The 27,267-nt window shown below is 40.2% G+C and overlaps 1 protein-coding gene across 1 annotated transcript in view; it reads right to left on the bottom strand.

Moving 5' to 3' along the window:
- Positions 1-3,541: 3,541 nt before the first annotated feature.
- The window catches only part of LOC116885841 (CD209 antigen-like protein E), a 50,835-nt gene continuing 27,109 nt past the window's right edge, over positions 3,542-27,267 (bottom strand). Inside the window, exons 5-8 of the mRNA XM_032887180.1 lie at positions 8,986-9,047; positions 7,750-7,839; positions 4,598-4,764; positions 3,542-3,660 (exon numbers count right to left, since the gene is read on the bottom strand). Of these exons, the coding sequence (XP_032743071.1) occupies positions 3,547-3,660; positions 4,598-4,764; positions 7,750-7,839; positions 8,986-9,047 (433 nt within the window). The 3' untranslated portion in view covers positions 3,542-3,546. The remainder of the gene's footprint in view (positions 3,661-4,597; positions 4,765-7,749; positions 7,840-8,985; positions 9,048-27,267) is intronic.

Here is a 27,267-nt window from a genome sequence, read left to right as displayed (position 1 = left end):
CTTTGTTATGATCTTCAAAAATACAAAATTAAATTTACAAAGCACTGGAAGACCACAGCTAGGCAGCCCGGCATCCACTTCAGTGTCCAACACAAACATGGTTATGTCTAGCAAAGAAACAAAGGTCCATAGATCTCAAGAATCTTCAATTGTGAACGTAACTGGTAACTACCGTCCTTGCTTCTTAGATAGATACCATTCCCAGTACTTGAGATTCAGCTCCAGGAAGTCATCAAGCTTGGCTGTCTCCTTGAGATACTGAGTGAGCTTCACCAGTTCCTTGTCTTTATCATGGTTTAGATAAGCTTTCCTGAAAAGAACTTATCTTCAGTCCATTTTGTGGGTTCATTATAAAATTTCTTCCTATGCCATCAAACATAATGGAGGGTTTTTTGTTGTTTGTTTTTGTTTTTGTTTTTTGTTTTTGTTTTGTTTTGTTTTGTTTTTGCTGTAGAATTCAGAAAACTCCCCAAATGACACCAAGAGTATTCACATCAATGGATCCTGATGATGCCAAGTGGCCTTGGTTTCTGTTGCTTAGGTTCTTGCCCTTGCCTCTTGCCATCTGCTTATTTCTGGTGCTAGCAGGTCTTGCTGTCTTTGACAGTGGCGTGACCCTCCTGTAACCCTGTGTGTCAGAACTTCTGGAGACAGGCTTTCTCCCAGGAGGAACTAGCTTTGGCACGGGGTAAGCTCTGGCGTGGGTAGAAAATGGAAGGATCCTGTCCTAGACTGCCTCTTGGTTCCTGTGTCTTGAGGGCTTCAGGTGGGTTCCTCTTGGGCCAGGAATGTGAGCAGAAGTGGAGGTCTCACCTGTGCTCTCAGGATTGTCCGTACTTCTGAGACTGAAGCTTTCTTCCCATAGGATCTAGGTACAGAGAGCTGAAGCCCAGGGTCAGCTCCAGGCACAGACAGAAAACAGAAGGATCCTGTCCCAGACTGTACCTTGGTTCCTGTGTCTCGAAGGCTCTGAGCAGGTCCCTTGGAACAGAAATGGTGGTCTTATCTGTGCTCTCAGCTGTGTCAGCACTCCTGGACCAGCTTTTTCCTGGCAGGATCTGTGCTCTCAGGTTTGGCCGCGCTTCTGAGAATCCAGCTCTATCCCCATGGGATCTGGGTCAGCTCGGAGTGCAGGCCTTAGGTACTCTTTAATCTCTTCTGTAATGTTGTCTATGCCTTAGAAGGGTGAGCATGTCTATGTCTTTGTTAATGCTAAGTCCACAACTAGCACTTATTCTCAGAATCTTGGGTGGCCTTGAGACTGTATATTCATCTGCCATTCAGTGTGAGAATACTTTCTTATTGACCTAGCTAGTATGTTCATAGTCATTCCCTGTGGGAATACTGTAAGGGGATGATAGGTTTAATTTTATGAAATAAAACATGTCTCTTTAAAGAAAATTAAAAGCACTTGGTATAGTGGCCAGAATAAACTTCAATTTTCTAATGATGAGGATAAAGGAGACAAACACTGTACATAAGAGTATTTTGTTCAGGAGACAGGCTTACTGCTCATGCTCTCTTTGTACTTCCCTCTTCTAATAAAAACATTTGAAATATGAGTTCTTCAAGATAGATGGCGATAGACCGGTCTGTTCCAGGATCCATAGGTTCAGCACACCTGATTCCTCTGTACCAAATCCACTTCTTATGCATTAGATTTGATTGAAATACTTTTCTGTTATTATGATAAAATAACCAGACAGAAAGCAGCATGGGTGAAACTGTTTATTTTGGCTGATGATACCAAAGAGATGGAGTTCTTGGTGTTGGTGTAGGCATAGCAACAGCTGGAGGAAGGAACAGCATGGCAACAGATGCAGGAGGATGGCTGGTCGTACTTCCTTCCACACTCAGGAGGAAGAGTGAGAACATCAAATGAGGGGAGTGATAAGCAACCCAGAATTCAATCCCGGAAGAAAGCTCAGAACATGGCAAAACCCTGACCCAACCGATGTAAATTATTGGCCCAGGAGAGGACACAGGACTGGACCAAGTGTTGAAAGACAAGGTGTCTGGAAATATAGAATTCAGATGGAATTTTGAGACCCAAGTGCCACAGAAAAACAAAATGAACTAAAATTCAATTAGATGATGAAGAGCCCTGTATGGAGACCATGGAGGTGAACAGTATTCACTTAGGGCAAGGCAATGCAGGCTTCTTGCAGATCCAGAATGCCTCATGGGAACATGGGATGGCATTCCATCCGTAATCTGTGAATATTGCACAGTCTTCATCTCCTTGCTTCTTGGGTTCCCCTACAGACCAATAGTTCCTGAAATTGAAAACCCCAAAGGGCATGAGCTTCTTTCCCAGCCCCGTGATGTCAACCTTTTCTAACTTCTGGCACTGGGATTATTCCTTCTCTGTCTCATGTGCATATGGAGGCCATACTTCACTCAGACCCTGACAGCACCCTAAGATATTTCTGTGAGAAACCAGTGTTGTATAATACAGAATTCACAGACTCGTACTGTGAAATTGAGGCAGTTTTATCTTAGGTTTTGGAGATTCAGGTGGTGGACTAGACAGAAGTCAAAACAAAACAAAACAAACAACTGCCACAAATATTTAAAGCAAAGCAGTCGTTTTTATAGTCTTTTCTACATTTCTCTGTTCCCGATTATTTTTCATTGGTTTAATTTTTCATCAAGATACCATTTTTCCAATGTTTAGTATAGCCTCCTCCCAAAACTTTCCATCCTATTGATTCAGAGCACAAAGCCTTGTCTAAGAAATATACTGGGGCTTAAAATTCCTCTGCCCATTGTCCCTGATAAATGGTCTTAGTCAATTACTAGCTTCTCTGTAACTTGCTAACCCTAATATGAATAAAGATTGCCTAGACACGCAAGAACCAGGTGAATGCCACTCATGTGTGAATTCCACCTGGTTTTTGAATGACCATTAAGCATTCCTCTTACTGAAAACAGGACACTATGGCATTTAAGATCCCACTGACATTCCAAATTAGCCTGGTATACAATCTTACATATTTCTTTCCATACACATCAAAAGAAAAACACTGGCCTTGATCCTCCCACCTGTCTATTTTCAAGTTCTCCATGGTATGGAGCAACTCCTTTGCAGCTCTAATGGTAAAATGGATCTTTATGATGGACAAATTGTATTTTGAAGGCAAGCATGCTCCTGTGTTTAAGATTCTCTATGAATACCATGCAAAATGCATCCCTCAGAAAAAACAATCACCATTTTCATTGGAATAGCTAGGTCTTCTGGCAAAGTCCATGTCCTTTGGGTTTGTGGACAATTCACATTTCCTTATAGGAGGGTGTGGGAAGGACCATCGGGTCCTCACATGTGATTATAGCCATCCCATTCACACCTCCCTCAGGGAGAGGAAATTCCTGCAATATCTACCATGTTGTAATATCCTCCTTCAGATCACATGATAGAATTGCAAAATCATATCAGAACTCAACTAATAACATTCCAACAAGCAGACTCTCATGCCTAGGTCTCCAAAGAGTGTGTACAAACCACAACTCCTTCCTGCATCATGGAGCCACCCACAACAAACTGTATTACCTCCCTTGCAGCGGTGAGCCATCCACCCACTGCCACTTGCTTTCCTTGTTATTGTATGACAGACCCATCCAGGAATTGCCTTTCTTCTTAGAAGTCCCATTGAGGAAGCTCTGGAAGAGAAAGGAAAAAGTCATGCTGGACTTCTGCTATCATTTTCACATTTTGTCCTCTTGGTATCTAGGAAGAGAATTCTTGCTTGCAGTCAGACCCCAGCTTTATACCACAACAATGAATGCACACTTGTGCTTAGATGGGACCACTACACACACACTCACAAACACATACACACGCATGCACACACACCTTCTACATACACACACACACACACACACACACACACACACATACACACACTTACACATCTTTACACATACACTCATATAAATATGCAGGTCTAGACATGAAAAGATCAGGCCAGGTGTCACACAGATCTCTTGAGGACTCAGAATTTAGAAGCAGTGTGTGGTGTGACTTGACAGATCTTAATTTTAAGCTTCTGGCCCATCTTTTCCTCTTATGCTTTGTTGAACTAAAATAATAATATGAGAAACTTCTGCCAGCTTTCCAAACTCAAAAGAGTCTAGTGATTCCTAGTTTTTGGACATTTGTTCAGAATTTCTCTCTTCAGAATAATAAAATTCATGTGTGGGTGTAGATGCCAATGTGTGTGTGTGTGTGTCTGTGTGTGTGTGTGTGTGTGTGTGTGTGTGTAGGTCAGGGGCCAACTTCTAAAAATTGACTCTGTTTTTATTGTGTGGATCCCAGATCCCTGTGCTTCACAGCAAGTACTTTTACCCATCAAGTCTTCCTAATAGCCCCAAAATCAGGGCATTTAACATGAATGGAAGTGTTTGTTAAACTCTGGTCAGCACTCCAAAAGATTCCTACATATTAATTATTCCTTAATTCATATATACATGGTACCACTTTGTATTTATCTGAATGTACAATTCTCACCTCTTAAAGTATAGTAAAAAATACTTTGTAAGAAGGATCCCATCTAATTGGAATCATGCTCACAGAATAGAAAAGCCCAGCTCAACATACCTGCTCCTCATTACTTTTTATGACCAATAGTTGTGCCCCTATGTACTTGCAGGCCTTGACAGATTCTGTCCAATTCCTTTTGTATTTGGAGAAGAAATAACAGTTTCTTTGGAACAAGCTCCGGTCTCTTCCGAAGGGCATCCAGGGGCAAGGGCGGCACAGGCGTTCTGTTTATGAAATGAGTCAGGTGGATATACAAAGATATCAGTGTAACTGCATCAGTTTAGACTTTGAAATCTTGAGATTATATCTTTTTCCTTCCTTGAAACTGTACAAGGGGAACCATTTCCTTACATTCTCCTGATATTTTCTTGGATGTGTTTTGTTCATGCATATGCACATGTGTTTGTGCACTGTTCTATGTATGTGCAAGTAGAGGCTAGAGTGAATATTGAAGATTTTCATCGATCATTGTCATTATTTTTTTAAAATGCTTCTGTATATGAGACAACAAAAATGAAATTAAAAAGGCTAAATATTTCAGAGCGTTTTGGGTGCTTAGAATGGGAATGTAGACAGAGGGCAGGAGGGCATTTATATAATTATATTTTAACTAAAATTTCTAATAGAAATGTATTTTTATTTAAATTTGATTATTTGCTATATGCAGACAATATCTTTTTGGCTTGTTCATTTTTGAGATTGTATTTCAATTAGAACATTTCTTACTTTAATTTCCTTCTTCCAAACACTCCTATGTATGCATTTTTCACTCTACTTCAGATCCATAGTGGTTTAAACTGAATGTTACTGCATGTATGTCAGTACACACTCAATATCTTTTAATCAAATACACCCCACTCATTTTTTTCAGATGCCTGTCAGAACTGCACTATCACACATCCCTGTCAACTTCTTCATGCAGTTTTATCAGGGTACTTGATCTAGATCCTTGCTGCCATTCAGTATAGCCTGGCTTCTGTCTCTGCCTCTCTCTCTCTGTCTCTGCCTCTCTCTGTCTCTCTTTCTCTCTGTGCCTTTATCTCTAACTTTTTCATGTTTTTTCTTTTTTTAATTTTGAGACTTGCTCTTTCTGAACACAGGACTCCCTGTTTTGACTAGACTAGCAAGTGAGCCCTGGGCTATGCCTGGACCCCACCACTGCTGTGTTAAGGCCTGTGTGGCTCTGCTCCAATTCTATGTGATGTGGTGGATCCAAACTCTCGTCCCCATGCTTGTTTGGTTAGAACTTTATTCACTGATCTACCTCCTCAGTCACAGCCATTCCTCTCTTAACTTCCTGAGTCTTTTCCCTCCAAGATAACCCAGGGGATCTTGGACAGCTCTCCGAAATACATAGAATAGCAGAAATTTTAAATGTTCAAACAGACATTAGGAATCTGGATTAAATGAGTGTCTTCTGTGTGACTGGCCCCATGAATCCAGTAGGTACCATTTTAAATATTTATCTGAGTTCCCATTCAACAGATTTAGAAACTAAGGGACTGTAGGCAAGGCCTATTGTGTCTAGTAACTTAGATCTTTAATGTTCCTCGGTGTTCCCATTCAACAGGGGTAGAAATTGAATAACTGGAGAACCAGTCTCTACAGTCGCTTCATCCCATGTGGAATTCTTTCCATTCTCTTGGAGATCCACTTTCTGTTAACTTACTTAGTACAGCCTTCAGCTGGTCCAGCTTCTGGTGAATGTATTGCTTTTCCTGATCATGACCTTGGGATCTAAGTACCTCAGTGCCTATGAAAAGAAAAGGCAATGAAAATAACAAGTGCTGATAAATCTATGAAGAGAGTTCAGGAAAGGATGTGACACATAATCATCCTTGAGGGGTTAGCTTTATTAAAATGGTTTCAAGACAATGAACATGCCTCTAGTTCAGAGAGCCTTTAAAAAGAAAACAGAGTGATAAGCAAAACAATAAAATGGGATCTTAAAGCAAGAGAGGTTTCCCCTTTACACCCCGAATACAGCTTCCCATAAAAATCAGAGAGCTAGGTGCCATGGCAGGATGGTAGAGCTTGGCCACAGGAGCCTCCAGTGATGTTCCTCCAAATAAGAGAAATATCTGAACTTCTTATTTTCTGAGGGAGGCACATGAAGTTTCATGTGACATGATTTTTTTCAACATAACATGTTTGAAAAAGATCATACAGAACCTGGATGTCATAACACAGGAGGCTGGTAAGCCACATGCAGATGCTTCTTAACTCTCCCACACAGAGACAGAGAAAGAGAGAGAGAGACATAGAGACAAAGAGATGGAGAGATACAGGGAGAGAAAAAGACAGAGAAAGACAGGGAGAGAGACAGAAAGACAGAGAGGGACCAGGTGTTAAGTCTGATTAGTTCATTCTGTGAGATACAACTTTTAGGTCACCACAAGTCTGCAATGTTTCTTATGGAAGCTTCTTTTTGTAGTAAGTTGTGATTGAAATAGAGATTCCGACATGTTGTTCCTAGGAACTCAGAGTGTTGTGACTGCAGTTCAAACCTACAGAAACTCAAGCTAGTCAGAATCACAACAAAGGTGGAGAATGGGCATAGGAAGCCTCAACTGTAGCTCTGTAACAGTTAGCAACTTAAAGCTTCTGGGGGAAGTAGAGTAGGAGGGAGAAAGTGAAAGAGGAAGAAAGATAGGATAGTCGGGAGGCATGGAGGGTCATTGGGATTTTTTTTTTTTTTGCCCCAGGAGACTACCAATTCTCCAGTAAATGGTCTTAAGTCCATGTACATAGAAAACACTAAGAGTATTCAGAGGATAATAAACATGAAGTAGTTCATGAAACTGGGAGGGAAAAGTAGTGGTGGAGAAGAGGGGAGGAACTTGAAGACAGGGAGGAGATATTAGAATTGATCAAAACATTTTATTCATGTATGGAATTCACAAATAAATTGTAAAGGCAGGGCAGACCAGGATCTAAGCAACATGTCCTAGGTTCACAGGACCATCATGTCCAAATCCCAGAATCTTACTTGAATCTGTCTCATTTGATCATGAGGAATCCTGATGCCCAGGGAAGCATGACCACAAGGGTAAAAGGAGTCAGACCATGCCTCTGAAACTACTTCCACCTGAGAGAACCCTTTGCTGGTTCCCAGAAGACAGGTAAGACCACAGTTTCAGCTTCAGTATCAACTCCACCCATGTGCTAGGAGACTAGAGCAGGAAGCTCTAACATTGAAGGTTTCTGACCTTTGACAAGGATAGCTATGAGGAGAGCAGTCAAGATCACAATGGAGGTGAACTTCAGAACACTGATGAATAGCTCATGGCCCGGATACCCTGAGGAAAGAGAATAGAGTGATCCCATCAGGCAAAGGTTCCTACCACCCTCTAAACCAGGGATAACCTGGTGTCTTCTTTCCCTTTCTGAATGCAGAATTACAGATAGTCATCATTCCACTACTGCTTCAGTTGTCCTGTCCATAATCCACTAGAGGAGCATCAGAAGTGTGTTTCCAGCCTCAGCTATCTCAGGATTCTGCATTTCAGTGTGCCAGTTTTGAGCTCCCTGGAACCCAATAGGAAAGATGTTCAGCCCCTCCTACACCAAGAACCAGAAGTTCAGTTTTCAGAAGCCACGTCCACAGAATCAACACTCAGACCCCAGCTCTACTTCAAGTCTCAGGCATTCTATACCCATCCTTGCCCCCTCTAAACTGAGGGTTCCTGATTCCCAGTATTCACCTCACCTAACACATGCCTTATTTCCCAATAACATGAGGATAGACTCACTTTCCCTCTCTCTAAAACCCAGAAATCAATTAATAAACCTCATCCTTATTAGGAGAAAAAAAATCCTAACCCTGGCTTTCACCTTTTGAAAAGCAAGAATCTAAGGACCAATAATTCACCCTTCTCAGGTTTCAGGATTTTGGATTTTCTGAATCAATTTTCTTAGGACTCAGGATTCTAGTCTCCAGAGTTTACCTTTCTAGTGTCCAGGAGTCAAGATCTCAAGTGTGCATCACCTTCTGAGTCAGTTTCCAATTTCACATCCTCCATTTCCCAGACATTAGAAATAGACTGGCAGCCCTAATCTTTCTAGAAACCAAATATTTACTATTCCAGTCTGTCTTTCCCCAGGATTAAGGACTACCTCATCTGTTCCCTTCTCAGTGTCTTTATCCTTTTAGAGATTAATAAAAGCTGCTCCAAAACTTTTTAAAAAGGCTATTGATTCTGTTTACAAGATCATTCGTTGGATGGTTACAGCATTAGTTAGAGCCTGAGAATGCTGAATCCTGATCTCCCTGTCTCACTCAACCCTAAGCTCTCTGAGTCTTGGCTTAGCTTCACCCAAGAAACATAGATTTTTCTTACCTTCTCTGTTGCACATGCTCATCTTCACTGCTGCCCACAAATGTGTAGAATTTGGGGGAGCACAGTTTCTCTTTGACCAAACCTTTTCTCACTCCTCAAACCTACCGTCAACCTGGAAGAGTAAAAGAGAAGTGGTAATGGTCACCACAAGAGCTACGGTAAGGAATCTGAAGATTAAACATAGATGACATAGTAGTCTATGTCCCTGCGTTTCCATGGGAGATCAGAAAGTTTAGAAGCCCAGGGTAGAGAGTATTGGTCTACTGTTAGTGATCAATCTCTTTGATGCTTTCAGCAGAGAATCTCTCAATGCAGCCATCATATTCTTGGGAACTGCATCAGGTTCTCTGGAGCCTACTACAGAGGTTTGTATTCACGCATGCTTATTGCTGCAGGACTTACAGTAACTCAGAAATGGAACCTACTGAAGTGCCTATCAACTTACAGATGGACAATTTGCACATTCCTATAAATGTAATTATTTCCACTGAACTACATGTTTATTTTAATGTCTTTTGTATGGAGATGGAAGCCCATATTTAACCATAACCTTGGACACTGGAAGCAGTGAAATCTTAGAACACAGTGGCTAGAAAGAGTAGCCATCTTGATGACTTCTGGGCTTGATTGAGTGGCCTTGCCTCAAGGAATAAGTGGAATAGAAGTCAAGTATGATACCCAATATCAACCTCAGGCCTCCATATGCATATATTACCATAATCTTCTTGACAAAACATAGCAAAGTCAAAATAGAAAAATTCAACTTGCAAAATAAGACTGTTTTGCTATGTGTCCTGGACCTGTGATGAAGATCAGCAAGTTCCCTCCCTGGAAGCCCAATCTCAACTCTAGGATTCCCTGCCTTGTGTTGCTGATCTTCTTATTTGTAGTAAGGTCTAGTGATTGATTCTGGGAACTGAATCATCACCATTTACACTTGTTTAATATTTGTGGTAAAAATAATCTAGAATTTAGAGATGAGTACAGCCCCTTGTAGTCACTGATAGCAGCATACAGATTTCCTGTCAACTTTTAGGGTTTCAACTTCTTTGAAACCAATTCCTTTGCTTTGATGCAGAGAAAAAGTTCAGGGCAAGGCAGTAGGAAGTCAAATTTGATGACTTTTAAAGTAATATAATGGTTGAAGGAGATTGATCAGGGAGTAAAACATTACTGTCATGCATGACCTGAGTAAGATTCCCAAGACTTATGTAATAGAAGGGAGAGAATCAACTCTACCAAGTCATCTTCTGACCTTTACACACTCACAGCGTCATGTGCATGCACACACACACACACACACACACACACATATGAGCATACACACACAATGAATGAGTGAGTTAATTAATGAACAAAATAGTAAAATAGAAATGTAGTCAGGAAAAGAAAATGGCATACCCAAGAGCATATTGATATTTTTTGTATGTGTGTGTGGGGGGGGATGCGTTTATGTCTGCTTGTTGTTTGTTTTTATTTTCACGAAATTCCTCTCTCCTAAATTCTGAGTGTGCCTTTTTAAGATTCCTGTTTCCTTTCTTTTTGTGACTGTGAGCGCTGTGAACCTTAAACTGCCTCCTTTCTGGATTGGCACTACAGAGATTCAGAGATAGTAAACAGATGCTGATGGATATGTGGCCTGCTCCCTATTTCCAGTACTTCTGTTCTTTCTTGATATTCATTTCTTTTTCACAGCCTGGACTGGAAAAAACCTCATTGAGAACCATCCAAAGTTTTCTTTCCTTCAAATATACATGTTTAAAGTAATTTAAAATTTAAGGGTATGATCAGGATCCTTCTGGTTTCCATCAGTGTCAAGATCTAAGGTTATCCCACAGCCTTCCATATCCAAATTCTGCACAGAGAGAGCTGGTCTCCAAGGACTGCTCTCACTCCTAAGCCCACAGGTGAGACCACCACTTTAGCTCAAATAACTGTCCGAGAGGGACCCACTGGAAGTACACAGGGCACAGAAACTGAGGAATAGCTGGAAATAGGATACTTCCAGTCTTCATATTCACCCATGGCTAAAGCTGTCTCACCATACCATGTAACCAATCAGTATCAGTAGAGAGCTGGTCTACCAGGAGCACTCTCACTCTTAAGATCATAGGGTCACAGGACAACAGGAGGGACAGCCCCCAGTCAGAGAGAGGATCAAATAATAAGAGAGATAACCAGATGGCAAGAGGCAAGGTCAATAACCTAAGAAACAGAAACAAAGGATACGTGTCATCATCAGAACACAGTTACCCACCACAACAAGTCCTGACTAACTGAAAACACGGGAAAAGCAAGATGTGGTTTTAAAAATCACATCTTGGGATAATGATAGAGGACTTTAAAAAGGACATATATAACTCCCTTAAAGAAATACAGGGCATATATGAACACATAGAAGCCTTAATGAGAGAACACAAAAACCTCTTAAAGAATTAAAGGAAAACTATCAAACAAGTGAAGGAATTAAAAAAAAACAATTCGTTTTCTTCAAAATGGAAATAGAAACAATAAGGAAATCACACGGAGACAATCCCAGAGATAGAAAACCTATGAAAGAGATCAGGAGTCATAGACACAAGCATCACCAACAGAATATAAGAGATAGAAGAAAGAATCTCAGGGGCACAATGTACCATAGAAAACATTGTCATAATATTTAAAGAAAATGCAAAATTCAAAAAGCTTCTAACCCACAACATCCATGAAATCCGGCACAATGAGAAGACCAAACCTAAGGATAATAGGTACAGAAGATAACAAAGATTTTTCAAAATAAAGTTCCAGTAAATATCTTGAAATAAAAGTATAGAGGAAAACATCCCTAATCTAAAGAAAGAGATGCTGACTTCTTTGCACAGCATAGGATAATGCCAGAGTGTTAGGTGGAAGTGCCTATGTGGGAAGGGAAACATCCTCAGAGAAGCAGAGGCAGTGGGGATGGGAGAGGGAGGAACCGAGAAAGGAGATAACATGTGAAATGTAAATAAATAATATTTCCAATAAAAAATAGATGCTTAAGAACACACAAGAACCCTACAAAACATCAAATGGATTGGACCAGAAAAGAAATTTCTCACGTCACATAACAGCCGAAACACCAAATACATGAAACAATGAAAGAATAAGAAAAGCAGTAAAGGAAAAAGGTCAAGTAACATATAAAGGCAGATCTATCAGAATTACTCCAGACTTCTGAACAGAGACTATGAGAGCTGTAAGGTCATGGACAGATGTCATACAGACCGTAAGAGAACACAAAAGCCAGCCCAGGCTACTATATTTAGCAAAAATCTCAATTACCATAAATAGAAAAGATATTCTATGACAAAACTTAATTGACAGAATATCTTCCACATATCCAGACCTACGAAGGATAATAGATGGGAAACTCCAAGACAAGGATGGAAAGTACACCCTAGAAATAACATGAAATCAATCTTCTTTCAACAAATCCTAAGAGAGCCACACAAACATAATTCCACCTCTAACAACAATAAGAGGAAGTAACAATCATAATTCCTTAATATCATTTAACATCAATGGACTCAATTCCCCAAGCAAAAGAAATAGACCATCTGACTGGATAGGTAAACTGGACCCAACATTTTCCTGAATAAGGAAATGTTGGGTCCAGTTACTGATACTACATTAGAGTAAAAGGCTAGAAAAATATTTCCAAGCAAATGGTTCCAAGAAACAAGCTGGAGTAGCCATTCTAATTTTGAGTAAAATCGACTTTCAGGCAAAAGTTATCAAAAAAGGTAGGGAAGGACACTTCATAGTCATACTCAAATACTGAAGAATTGCATGCAAAAGGTAGTAAAAATTATTCAAAGAAGGAAGTATCTACAGTACAAAGAATCAGTGAGCTTCAGGGAGATTACTCAAAAGTTCTGGGTTTCCATTCATGGGACCTTGAGGGGAAGGAGATAGTTCCTAGGATGTTGTGAGAACTCCTCGCACAGGGAGACATAAACTCCGCCTCCATAAGGTCTCAACTCAAAGAACAATAGAACAATTCCACTAAAGTTTACCCTTGAGAACCAAATAGTTTATTACAGGGCAACAACTTCCTCCTAGGATAGCCCATTAAGATGAACTTAAAGCATTCCACTGCTCTCCAACATCCCAAAATCCACATTCCTCTAAACAAAAGCATGGTCAGGCATATCACAGCAATTCCCCACTCCTGGTATCAACTTTTGTCTTAAAGTTTTACTGTGGCGAACAGACACCATGACCTAGGCAAGTCTTATGAGGACAGCATTTAATTGGGACTGCCTTACAGGTTCAAAATTTAGTCAAGTGTCATCAAGGTGGGAGTATGACAGCATCCAGGTACATGTGGTTCAGGCTGAGCTGAGAGTTCTGTATCATCATCTGAAGGCTGCCAGCAGAATACTGACTTCCAGGAAGCTATGATGAGGGTCTTAATGCCTACACCCACAGTGACAACCTACTCTAACAAGGCCACACCTCCAAAAAGGGCCACTCCCTTGTGGAATCATATTCAAACCATGAGATAGACAGAAGACAGACAGACAGACAGACAGATAGATGGATAGATAGATGGATGGGTAGATAGAGATAGAGAAATAGAGAGACAGGTAGATATCTCTGTTTGGCTAATTTTGCTTAGAATAATAATGTTCGCTTTCACCTAATTTTCTGTAGGTGACATTCACTTGTCTACATGGTTGAATAAAACCCCAGTGTGTGTGTGTGTGTGTGTGTGTGTGTGTGTGTGTGTGTGTGTGTGTGTGTGTGTGTGTAATTGGGTTTTGAGACAGGGTTTTTCTGTGTAGCCCTGGCTATTCTAGAACTCACTTGGTAGTAAAGACTGAGTTTGAATTCAAAGAGATCCACCTGCCTCTGCTTCCCAAGAGCTGGAGTGAAAGGCATGCATAACGACCACCCAGCTAAATCAAAATTTATATTTAAATACTTCAAACTATCTCACAAACAATCAGCAAACATCTAGTACATGGCTTTCTAAATCATATCTTGGTCTCTTGTAATTTTGTCTAGCACTTGTGTTACCTATTACCTGGTTCTGACCATCATTCAATGTCAAACAAATTTACCTGAAGATAGCTGAGAGATACACTAATCTACAAGTATAGAGTATGTAGAAGACAGTTTTATACCATGCCCATTGGTAAAAATAATTAGAATATCACTTCTAGGGCCTTGGAAACTAGTCAGGTACACATGTTTTGGCTAGATTGTCAGACCTGAATTCCATTTTATGAAGCAGGCTTTTATTCAGAAAGTGTATAACATTACTGCCACTGTTATATCAGTGGTCATATCTTGCCATATTTTCATCACTGTAGTTCTCATGGTTCATATCTAGATGAGACTGTTGATGACTTATCTACCCCTAGAAGCTTGCACAGAATCTTCCTGGACTGTAGTAATAATTAGTGTAGAGGAAGTGTCCCTATCACTGCCAGTTAGATTTGTGATAAAACTGTGGGGTCTCGTCAGCAATGGTTTTTACCAACAGTTTCTATTGAGTAACCAAAAACAATATGACCAGACTCTTACTTTTCCTTCTCTTAGTTGAACAGAGGAGAAACTGAGTTTTGTATTCACTGCAGAAAGTGAGGTTGAGTAGGAGTGAATACTTTCTACAAACATTTTTTCTATGAATTGCAAGAGGGAATTCTGCCATCATGGGTCCTGGATAGTTGAGACTAGACTTTTGGCTATGGGATGTTGGAAGTTTAAGTATTAATGTCCTGTGTCTGGGCAGAAGTATGCTGGTGGCTTGTGTGTCCCTTGGCCCAGACAATACAAGGGCACATGTTTGCTGAAATCCCATCTTTCTCTTCCACAGGCTGTGTGAGACATGGCCTTCTTCCCTTGGTGCTGCATCTGCTTTTCTTCACTCTCTTCTCTGGGGTCCTTGTGGCATTTCTTCTCCAAGATCAGATATCCCTGAGTACTTGGGATCTTAATGCTGTTTTTTTTGGGGGGGGGTGAACCTAGGGAAAACACATGTAGGAGCATGACAAGCCTGAAGATGGAACTTGATTCTTCTATGGCTTCTAAGCATATATGAGGACCCTCCAACTTACAGAGAAAGAGAAATTGAAAAGGAACATGAGAATGCCTTCATTCCACTTGCTATCTTTCTGTGTGGCAAGATCTCTCTGTCTCTCTGTCTCTCTGTCTCTGTCTTCTCTTTCTCTCTCCCCTCTGTCTCTTTCTCTGTCTCTATCTCCCTTATTCATCTATGTGCAGTTATGCACATACACACATGCATTTGCATGCACATGGATCTGTGAAGATAAGCATACATGTGTATGTGCAATATGTAGATTCCAGGAGACAGCCTCCGGGGTCATTTTTCAGACTCTGTCCCCTTTTATGGAGAAAATATTTCTTGCTTCCTGAGGTTTTCAAGAAATCTAGTCTGGTTGGATAAGGGATCCATCTGTCCTTTAATCTCCAAAAATGTGTTTATGAGTGTATAGACTAGCATGCCGGATTTATTTTTAGGTTCTGGAATATTGAATTTAGGTCATCATTTCTGCATTCAGTTACTTAACCAAGTAAATCATCTCTCCAGTCCAGTACTCCTCTTCCTCAAGAGTTCTGCAACAAGTGGCTCTCAGACACAATGTTCCTACATAGGTGGTGTAGACATGAGACACTGTAGGTGTTTCTTTTTTCTTGGAAGAGTTCCAAAGGTTCCCTGTACCAAGGATCAGGAGGAAATCTACAAGAAACTCACGCAACTGAAGACTAGGATAGGTGAGTGATGAGAGGCTGGTTGTCTGAGGTTCTTAGTGGGCAATTCATGTGGGGACAATTTGCTTGAATTCTGATTTCTTTTATATCTCAGTTTTATTACTTGTGAAATGGAAACAGGATAGCACCAAAAGGGGTCATAGTGTTGACAATATATATATGTCATATATATGTATGTGAGAAATAGGAGCTACTTTCTACATTCTCAATAAATAGAATAATTGGAACACACACACACACACACACACTCTTTATATTTTAAGATGCCATGGTCAGCACAATAGCTAGGCTATTGTCTAGCCTCTATGCTGCTAGAATCTGCCTCCCACTGATAATTATGATAACTACTCCATGTGTGTGTCCCTCTGGGTCGTGCCTTCTTGGCCCAGACCCCAGGGAACTCTCCTTGCTTCTCTACACCACAGAGGCCTCTATGTCTGTCCACTCTCCACATTCTCCTAAAACATATTAGATCTTTCCCATCATATCTCCTTGTCCCTAGACCTAGAATCCTAAAATCCCACTGTATCTGTCTTCCCCAGCTATTGACTGCTGGCATTTTGATTTACCAATCAAAACCAACTGGGAGCAGGTTTCCTGAAGGTACGTGCAGACACCCTTGTGCAAACAGTTTTGGGGGATCAAAATTAGCATTTGTAATAGAAGTATCAAAGTTGCCCTGTCCATTTCACCTCAGATGTCCACTATTTCTGGCTCTCACCACCTTTCTGTCCCTCTTCTCTAATGATTTCAAAGCCTTGATAAGGAATTCTGATGTAGATGAGAGGTATGCATTTTACTACAGGAAAAGTAGTTTAAGATGGATAGACATAAATTTTTAAGGGAAAATGGAAGAGAAGCAATTAGAGAATCAAAATAGCTTAAACACTCACACACACACAAACACACACACACACACACATATGCACACCAGACAACTCTTGTCCATGTGTGTAAGATTTGGAGGAAGCCTTGAAAATATGAAGAATGATTATTATAGATTAGCTAGGTACTTCACTTCATAGAGGGAAAACCCTGCTTTGTGCCATTGATCAATTGCTAGAATATGGCTCACACACATTCAGTCAATCATGGGAAAATCCAAAGAGGCATTCTCAAAACTCACAAGTCAGAGAAACACACAGTAAAAACAAGTATATATGACAAGATACCAGCTGTGTACTTCTCTGTACGAGTCATTTGGCTATAGAGCACAGACTTGGGAGGACTCAGATCTCCTGAACACATGTTAGAAATCATGGTCAGACCGAGAAGGTCTGACTGCAAACAAAACTTCCCCTCTAGAATTTTTCAGGAACACTGGATGAAAATTCAAGTACTCAGCTCTGTATCAATTACTCTTCTCCCCTTTCAGAACCTTCTACAGAAGATGTGTAAGAGGAAAGGAAATCTCTGGATTGGGCTCTCAGACATAAAAGAGGAAGGCTCATGGCAGTGGGTGGATGGTTCACCTCTGTCACCAAGGTAGGTCAAGTAACAAGGGAAGAATGGAGATGTGAGACTGATGTCTGAAACTCTAATGTGAAATATTCTTCTAGGGATTTTGTCCCCTACACATGAAAGGATGTCACTAATTGAGTGGAAAGGGAGCTCATACTCAAGTTCAGGGAAGATGGTAGATGATCTGAAACTCCTGTAGTGGAGATTCCTGAAGAGCTTAGAGTCTGAGAAACAAATATAGTGTGGTATGAATAATCTAAAACCAGAGTGGTTGGTTTAGGAATTAGGATTATGTATGGATTTTGCAAAGAACCTGAGTTAGGTTCCAAGCTCTCAGGTCAAGCATTTTAGTGCCACCTGTTACTCCAAGTTCAGGGGATCTAAATGGTGTACAACCCTCTTCTCCCCACATACACATGCACACACACATGAGAACTCTCTCTCTTTCTCTCTCTCTCTCTCTCTCTCTCTCTCTCTCTCTCTCTCACTCTCTCTCTCTCTCTCTCTCTCTCACACACACACACATACACATACACACACACAAACACACACAAACTTAAATTAAAATAAATCCTCAAATAAGAAGCTGCTTTTTTATTAAGCCAATAGGTCTAAATTAATATAGTTGTCTCACTTTGGATTAGCCAGTATTAATCATTTCCATAAACTCAATTCCTAACTATCTCCTTTTGCCTGGTTTAGTTAAAGTGGTTGCATAGCATCCAGAATATGAAAACTCGATAATGATGTTGAGATGTAAAGTCCCAGCCTACGAATTTGTGTGTAAATATATCTTCAGCAGGAGATCTCTCTAGCGCTAGGCAGAAGATTACTAAGTTAGTTATAGGTACCAGGACAAACATGAAAACATTTAGTTTTCAGAAGCTTCAAAACCACTCATAAGTGAGTGTAGAGACACAGATTAACACTATGCATGGGCTTTGCAGCTTTGAAAACAAATATTGAACCCCATGGGAAACCCAAAATGCTTCAGAGAAAGACTGTGTAGAAATGACAGATGATGACTGGAATGACAACAATTGTACATGAAGAAATTCTGGAACTGCAAGAAATCATCTGTATCGTGCTTCAAAAACTGATGTTCAGGTCCTCCCCTCAGCCCTTTGCAGCTCCAACCTCCTGAAAACTGACTAGACTTAACCTACACTTGTGGTGACCATGTCTCCCTATTTTCATCAAGGAACCCTTAATGGTTCAGCTATTGTCTTCTCTTATGTCTCTTATCTTCTCAGGTGCTGGTTCATTGCTACCTTTCTTCAGATATCTCCAGACCCCACTTGGCTTATTGGTTGTTGATATGACCTCTCTTTGCAATTTAATACAATGGCTAGGTGTGATACATCCTCAGGGACTTTGCATTTATAATACAAATGTTGATTTGCCTTGCTAGATTAGAGGGTCTGCATTGCCATGCTTTGCTCTATAACACCAGAATCTCTAAACTATCCCATCCCTGCATCTTTGCCTTCCACCCATTCATCATCCATCCCATCTCCTCCTGTACAAAACTTCTGATGATTTTTCCCAATTATTTCAGTCCTATCTGCAGCCTGAGAGCATCCGTGGATTAATCCAGCAATCAAATAATGTTTTGGGTATCAACTCTCTCTTACATTGGTGGTGGTGTGACATATGGGTCTCCCACATCTCTCTTTAAGGAAAGACGTGTTGCCATCATGGAGGTACTTAAATATGTTTTTTGCCCAACTATTCATAATAGTTAAGGTAGAGAACCCATGTTGGTAACCAACAATGGAAGAATAAAGGTTTCTATTGCTGTGATAAATCCCATGACCAAAGGCATCTCCTGGACATTAGGGTTTATTTCACCTTACACCTCATCTTACATCATCAAAGGAAATCAGAGCAAGAGCTCAAAGCACAAACTGACACAAAAGTTATAGAGGAATTCCCTTTATTGTCTTGCTCGCCATAGCTTGCTGAGCCTGCTTTCTCATATATCCCAAGATTGCCAGCCCAGATATGTCAATAGTCATTGTGATATTGGACTTCCTACATCGACCACCAATAAAGAAAATGCCCTACACACTTGCCTATAAAACAAATTTTTTTTAAAATAAGATTGTTTTTCTATAAATTACCCTAAGTTGTGTCAAGTTGACAAGAAAAAACTGGCCAGCACAACAGAATAGAATTTTTCTCAGTTTATAAAGAAGAATAAAGTCAACACTCTCTGCAAGATAATGGATGCTACTAGAGATAACCACATTGAGTGAACCAAGCCTGTCTCAAGAAGCAAATGTATGTTATCCCTATTGTGTTCCTACACAGTCACATAAGATCATGTATGCATATATTAATGAAAATAGAAATAAAGTTGCCTGGGGAAACAAGGGAAGAATGATGGGGAGGAGGGAAGGATGGAACAGGGTAAGGGAATACACTCAACAAGGGATCTACACTTACAAGAAATTTAAAACTATTAAATTTATTTGTGGATGTGTGTAGATATGTGCATCAGAACACATGTATGGATGTCAGAGAACAACTTACTGGAGTTGGTGTCTCCTTCTATCATATGAATCCCAGGGATCAAAGTCAGGACACCAAGCTTACCAATGAATATCTTGGTCCACTAAAGCACCTCATTTTTAAAAAAGCCTATGTTGCCCCAACTATTGAGAGTTTAGTTGGAGAAAACTGTCCACCTGCCAGTACTTTCATTCCTGGATTGACACAGAAAAATGCTTTCTTCAAGGCCACACTTCTCCTGGATTAGCTTGAAGGGGTACAGAAAAATAAAGACCTGTGTCTGGCCATGTTCTGAGCACATATATCTATTTACCCCATTATTATATATGCACATTTAGGAAGTCCCTTGGAAAGGTTCATGAGGCCACACTCATCCTTGTGGATATACAGGCAGTTACTTGTGGCTGGTGGAGTAGTTTTCTTCTGTGGTGTAACACTGGTAAGGTGTACATGCTTCTGAAAATAATATTAATCAAATTTACTGATTCTCTTTCTCTCTCTCTCTCTCTCTCTCTCTCTCTCTCTGTGTGTGTGTGTGTGTGTATGTATGTGTGTGTGTGTGTGTGAGAGAGAGAGAGAGAGAGACAGACAGACAGACAGACAGAGATTTGAGTAAGTTTTTATGAAGAAAAATATGGACAGGAGCAGAAGAGTGAACAAAGATGGTAATATGAGTGAATATGCTCAAAATACCATGTAACCACCCTCCTTCAGAACCCACTGGACGGCATGATACCATGGATCTGAGGAGGCTGTCATTATCTTCATCTGGATATGCATGTAATACCTTGAAAGGCTCCAAAGGATAGTTCCAAGCCCAGGTCATAAAGACAACCCTGTGTGACTATGTGACTCAAAGTGAAACCCAAAGACATGGAAGACAGAAAAGATGCCTCCCACAGTGCTCTGGGCTCTCTTAACTGAATTACTAATCTATGCAGCCCTTGGCAGAGCAACCTGATAATGACACTTACTCAAGTCCGACTCCCCATTACCCATGCTCAGGTGACCAAGGCTGTGTCAAGTTGCTTAGGCTAAGTAACATCTTTGACTATCTTGAGTTTATGCAGAGAGAATGACCTAAGGTGAAGATTGGGAAACTGAAAAGTTTTGTTGGCAGGAACACTACTACATGGGTAATTTCTCCATAAGGTTTCTGTGCACTGATCAGTCTTCAGAAAAGGAAACTGATTAGGGTCAAAATCCAATACTGATAAATCTGCTACTTTTATGAGTTGCTGAACATAAGGTGATGTGGAATGGTCCACAGGGAGAGAGAAGAAAGCTCTGCAGTGTGCCCTTACTCTTCCTTTTGCTGAATACACCTTCCCCTACTCTGTGTTGAGGGGCTGCTCATTTATTTACATGAATGTAGAGGCTAGTGTCACATGGCCTTTTAATTTTTTGTCTTATTTTTTAAGGATTTGAAAATTCTTTGAGAATTTTGTACATGTATGCAATATATTAGGATCACATGACCTACCCCCAACTACTCTTTGAAACATAATCCATTCTTCTCCAATTTCATGTTCTTTTCTTTCATTATCTAAATATCATTGTGTTCAATTATTGCAGCCAATATGCAGTGACATTAGACCACCAGTTAGAGCATGGGCAACCTATCAGTGGTTACAACCCTAAGAAAAACAACTGTTCCTTTCCAAGATCACCAACTGCCAATAGCTCTTGGGACTCATGAACCCATCCATATTTGAATGTTCACTGGCTTGCTCTTGTATTGGTAACCACAGCTGCTGAGATGTGCTGAGTTCTTAAGTTCAACAGCCATATCATACTCAGAAGACAGCATTTCACAGAGCTCCTCCCTATACCCTGGCTCTTGTATTTTTTCCATACCCTCTTCTATGACGTTCCTTCAGTCCTGAGGTAGGAGGTTGTCATAGGTTTCCAGTTTAGGGCTGAGCACTCACAGTCACTTATTCTCAGCACTTTGACAATTTGTACATCTCTGTATCTGCAACTGCCCACAAAAGAGCCTACTCTGGCCATGGTTGAGAATAGCCCAGATACAAGATCCCAGACATCATAGACTCTAGATAGGAATCTACTCATGTTATTTTGATAAATGATAATATTGTCAAATTGCCCTCTAATCTACCTTACCTTTTGAGACAGGATTTCTACTTGACATTAAAGTTTACTGCTTCATGTAGACTGACTCGATGGCCTCCATACCTCTATCCCTGGGATGGACACACACACACACACACACACACACACACACACACACAACACTGGTGATCAGCAAATGGGTTCACATGCTGTATTACATCCATGTATCTTCAGTACTTGTCAAGTTATTAACTGAGTCCACATTCCAGCCCCTATATGTGTTGTTGTCATTATGTTGTAGTTCTATCATGGCCTTTGCCATTACTATCACCATCATCACATTGGGCTAGGCTAGCACAATGTTTCCAGGCTGGTCTTCTGTTCAATATCCTTCTGCCTTAGTGTATCACATGTACAATTACAGAGATGTGGTTCTGCTGACTGCCTCTGAGTTGTATCCTATACAACAAACCGCAAAATGGCACTTATTTTTGTTTTGTTTTAGTTTCTTCCATCCATCTTAGAAATTTTAAAACTGAAAGGAGTTTGTGGACACTCTCAATTGGTTGTTAGTCTAGCCAAAACATAGATATTCTAAGCAATCCTTTGTAGTTGACATCTGAAGTGGTATCCTCCTGTGACACTTGGAAATTTAATGGGTGAATCTAATGCTACATTTCTATGTATAATGTCCGAAGTGGAGAATTGCTCCCTGGGGGTATATTGCACATGCTTCCTTCCATCTTACCTGTAATAACATTAAGCATGTCTATCCATGAACAACTTGTATATAAATTCAGTCTCACCATGAGTTGATCTGCAATAAGATTTTGTTGCATTTATTCCAATTGTTTTTCCATTTTCAGTTTCACTGTCTGCTCTTACTTTTTCTAATATTTCATATTTGCTTTTGAACAATTTGGCTTTCCTGTCATTTGTTTTCTTATTTATTGCCTTTAAGGGTTTTATTTTTATTTCCATTCGTGCACATAGATATGTACCCAGGTGCATGTGTGTGCATGTGTGTGCATGTGTGTGCATGTGTCTGTGGAGAACAGAAGGGAGCATTGAGTTTCCTGGAGCTGGAGTTTCGGGTAGTTGTGAGCTGCCTGACATGGTGCTCATAGTTATTCTCCATGGTTCTTCAAAACCATCAAGACTTTTTAATTACTGTGATATCCCTCCAATCACTATCATTTGTTTACTGATTTGAGGTTTTTTTCTCCATCAAAGGACAAAATTATAACCTTCCTTCGATGGTTTTGTAGTTGATTGTAGAATGGGGCAGTTGTTCTTTGCAAGAAATAGTTTTCCAATTCTCAGAAGAAAAAGTCTTTGGCTGTAGACCCATGGAAGGATTAAAAAATAACTCAAAGGACAGGGAAATGATCAATTCTTGAAGTAATTACTCTGGTAAGGCAAAGGCAGGGAGGCAAAATAATAAGTAAATGTCCAATTGTTTTGTGTGAAGTTATGTCAGCTTAACTCATCAATGCAATGATTAAGGAAAGAGGCCTTTAGTTTGACTTTTGAAGCTAACATATCAGAAAATTTTGGCAGTTATCCCTGTAATTTTGATCCTTCAGAAAGTTCAAGAAAAGATTAATTTCCACATGATCATCCACTACTCATTATAAATCTATTTAAGTGTTGGGATGGCTACTTCTCACAGAAAACTTGTAACAACCTGAAATCAACTAGGAAGAGCATCTCAATGAGGGGCTCTATAAAGAGGCTGGCCTGTGAGTGCTATGGGTGATTGTCTTGATTGTCAGTTGATGTTGGAAAAACCCAGTCTACTCTAAACTTCACCTTTCCCTGACCTTAGTAAAGTATATAAAAGTGAAACTTTAGCTCAGTGTCTATTCATGGCTCTGTTCTTGACTGTGAGCATGTTACCAGCTTTCTCAAGCTTCTAATGCTGTGACTTCTATACAGGGAATCTTTTGTTCCATGTGTGGAATCATTTACATCCATAAAAACATTCTGTGAGCAATGAGTTTAGGCAGGATTAGGAGGTAGAAGACAGGGGAGAGAGGGCCAGGAAAGTGAATAGAAATTGAAGCCTACCTGAGGCTGGTATATCAACAGGACACCCACGATACATGGGATAGGTGATGCTTCAGGAAGTCTGTAAGGGTGAGTCTAACTGAGACTCCTACCAGTGGGAGATATGGGGCCTGAAGTGGCCACCTCCTGCAGCCAGGCAAGACTTCTGGTGGAAGGATAAGGACACCAACCTATCCATAAAACTTTGACCCAAATTTTTCCCTGCCTATAAGAAGTGCAGGGAGCAAGAGGAGCAGAGACTGATGAGATGGCCAACCAGTGAGTATCCCAACTTGAGATCCATCCCATGGGCAAGAACCAATCTCTGACATTATTAATGATACTCTATTATGCTTGCATACAGCAGCCTAGTGAAACTGTTCTCTGAGACACTCCAAACAGCAGCCAATGGAAACAGTTGTAGAAAACCACAGCCAAGCATTATGTAGAGCTTACAGACCATTGTGAAAGAGTTGGTGGAAGGGTCGGGGACCCAGAGAGTATAGGAATTCTACAAAAAGACAGAGTCAACTGGCCTGGATACTTGAGGGCATTCAGACTCTGAACCACCAGCCAAATAGTATACATGGGCTAGACCTAGACCTCGCCACATATGTAGCAGATGTGAATCTTAGTCTTCAGGTGGGACACACACACACACACACACACACACACACACACACACAAACACACACATAAAACACACAACACAAATGGAACTGGAGATGTGCCTGACCATGACTGTGAACCCTCTTCCCCTAACTTGGCTGCCTTGTCTGACGTCAAGAGGATGTGCCCAGGTCTGCAGTGTCCTGATATACCAGCTTGGATTGGTATGAAGGGGGACGTCCCTTTTCTCGGAAAAGAAAGGGTGGAGGATGGGCAATTGGTTATGTTAGGGGACAATGGCAGTAGAAGGAGGTTGTGATCAGGATGTCAAATGAATAAATAAATAAATGGAAAAAATATAGAAAATGAAAATAACAAAAAGAGAAGTGTGGGGTAGTGAGACATCCAAGCAAAACAGGTTCAGACCCTGAACAATGATGGAGACAGTGCATGAACCTGAGGAGAAGTAAATCTCATGTATCCAGACATAGAAAAATACATCTCGTGCTTGAGTTACAAGTTAGTCAGCAAACAAGCCCTAGCTTGTAATAATAATTCAGTCTAAGAGTCATTATTTTGGAGAACTTGGACATGCATGGAAAGTTCACAGTTACACATAGCACACAATGGTGACATAGAGAGTCCAAACTTAGAAAGGACCAGGCTTAACACCTAAATGTTCCAGCTGGAAGGCAAAAACAAGCACTCCCTGGAAATAAAATAGGTTCCTAAGTTAATATGAGCAACTGAAGCTGAATGTATTTTACGTGGCTCCTTTAAGACAAACTACTGATTTGCAACCAAGCCAGATGAAGGGCACTTGAAAAAGCTAGTGAATAACTCACTGAGAGAGCAAATGCCTGTGTTGAGCATCAGTGTCTTGAGCAAAGGCCAGGCACTTCATAGAGGTGCAGCTGCAGTTTCCTTGGCTAACTACTTCAGCAGCAGCTGACAGATACCACTGATAAGCCTGCACATGCTCAGAGCATGGTAGGGTCACCTCTTCCTGTCCAGTATGTTGTTTTTTAAGTCTTGTCCTACAGGGCAGAGAAGGCTGAAGGAAATGGAAGCCAGGCCCAGACTGAAAAGCTCCAAACTTCTGAACTAGTAAGGTATTAAAATTAAAATCCATAAAAGGCCAAAGAAAAGTCTTTAAAATAAATTTTAAATTAAAATAAATTTAAAGAAACAAGGAACATAAATATGAGAAAGAAGATCACACAGACACTTCCAGCTCTGAATAATGAAGTATTCAATGGTTTAATGATAGAAATAAATGAGAAAGATTTAAATGACCTAATTGTAGCTGGTATGTTACCAATTATGATTACTATTGCATTGGTAATCCTGACTTTAATCCTGATAGCCATGATAGCTAAAGTCCCTCATCAAAAAAAAAAAAAAGCATTAGAGGGACAAGAAGAGGAGAAAATGAGAATGGAAACAAATCTGAGGAGAAAAATTATAAATAAGAATTATAAATAATAATGAAGAAAATTCTATAATAATAGTGATATAAAAAAGAAAAATGAAAAATGGAGATAAAACAGAAGAAAACATTAGAGAAATTATGAATAAAAGTGAGGAAGATAATGTCTTGATAAAGGAATTCCACAAGATTATCAAAAACTCAAGTAGCAACTTATAGAGAGATGAGATTTTAAAAGATTTAAAGAAGTAACAACAACCTATGTCTTATATTAACCACATGTCACACAGATGCTTAATAACTGGGCCATGAAAAAGTTTTTAGTATTTTAAAACATTGGAGAGATTTGATGACAGTCATTTTGAGTCACTCATTAATTACAGTGGCTAACATGGGGGTGAGATGAGACTTCACTCATGAAGCAATGAAATAGGACTAGTGAGGGGTTGGGGATTTAGCTCAGTGGTAGAGCGCTTGCCTAGGAAGCGCAAGGCCCTGGGTTCGGTCCCCAGCTCTGGAAAAAAAAAAAAAAGAAAAAAAAGAAAAAAGAAGAAATAGGACTAGTGGCATTCCTATTGTGAAGGATCAATTATTAGATGAGAGTCTATAGTCAGAATTGAGAGTTCAGATTGCCCTTGATGATATTATCCTAGAACAAGGTTGTACAATAGCCTTAAATGATTGGTGCAAGGTTGAACAACAGAAATGAGATGAATTGTGTACAAAAATAGCCAGGGGTTCGAATGAAGCTTTCACTGACTTTTTTTTACAAAGATTACCCACAGCTCTAAATAGAGCAATATCAACTCCATCTGCTAGATAACTTTAAACTGAATCTTTGCCTTTTTGAACCAACCAGAGCTTCCGGTGGAGAACCACTACCCAAAGACTATACATGGACTGACCTGGGGCTCCGACCTCATACGTAGCAATGAATAGCCTAGTAAAAGCACCAGTTTAAGGGGAAGCCCTTGGTCCTGCAAAGACTGAACCCTCAGTGAATGTGATTGTTGGGGGGAGAGCAGTAATGGGGAGAGGATGGGGAGGGGGACACCCATAGAGAAGGGGAGGAGGGGTTAGGGGGATGTTGGCCTGGAAACCAGGAAAGGGAATAACAATCAAAATGTAAATGAGAAATACCCAAGTTAATAAAGATGGAGAAAAAAAAGAAAATGCCAACACTTAATGCAAAAAAGAACATTATATCTGCACCTCTTTATGAATGGATTAAAATTACTGCAGATATAGAGCTTAATGTTCAAAACTAAGTTATGGTTGACAAACCCTGACAAAAGATATAAAAACACAAAATGCCAGTTGCTTCATTCTGAAAGATTAGGTCAGTCCCTAAAGGACTGTAACAATGAGTTTCTAAGGATAAACCCTATAGTAATCATAATTCAGAGAGAAAGTTTCCTGGGAAATATAGAAGACATGCAAAGAACAGACCTAATGATGATGATGTAGGACATCAAAAGATATTCAAGGCA

The sequence above is a fragment of the Rattus rattus genome, chromosome 16 (genome assembly GCF_011064425.1).
Source record: "Rattus rattus isolate New Zealand chromosome 16, Rrattus_CSIRO_v1, whole genome shotgun sequence".
Lineage (NCBI taxonomy): Eukaryota > Metazoa > Chordata > Mammalia > Rodentia > Muridae > Rattus > Rattus rattus.
The sequence above is the reverse complement of the archived record's forward strand: the minus strand, read 5'-3'. Positions and strand labels throughout refer to the sequence as shown.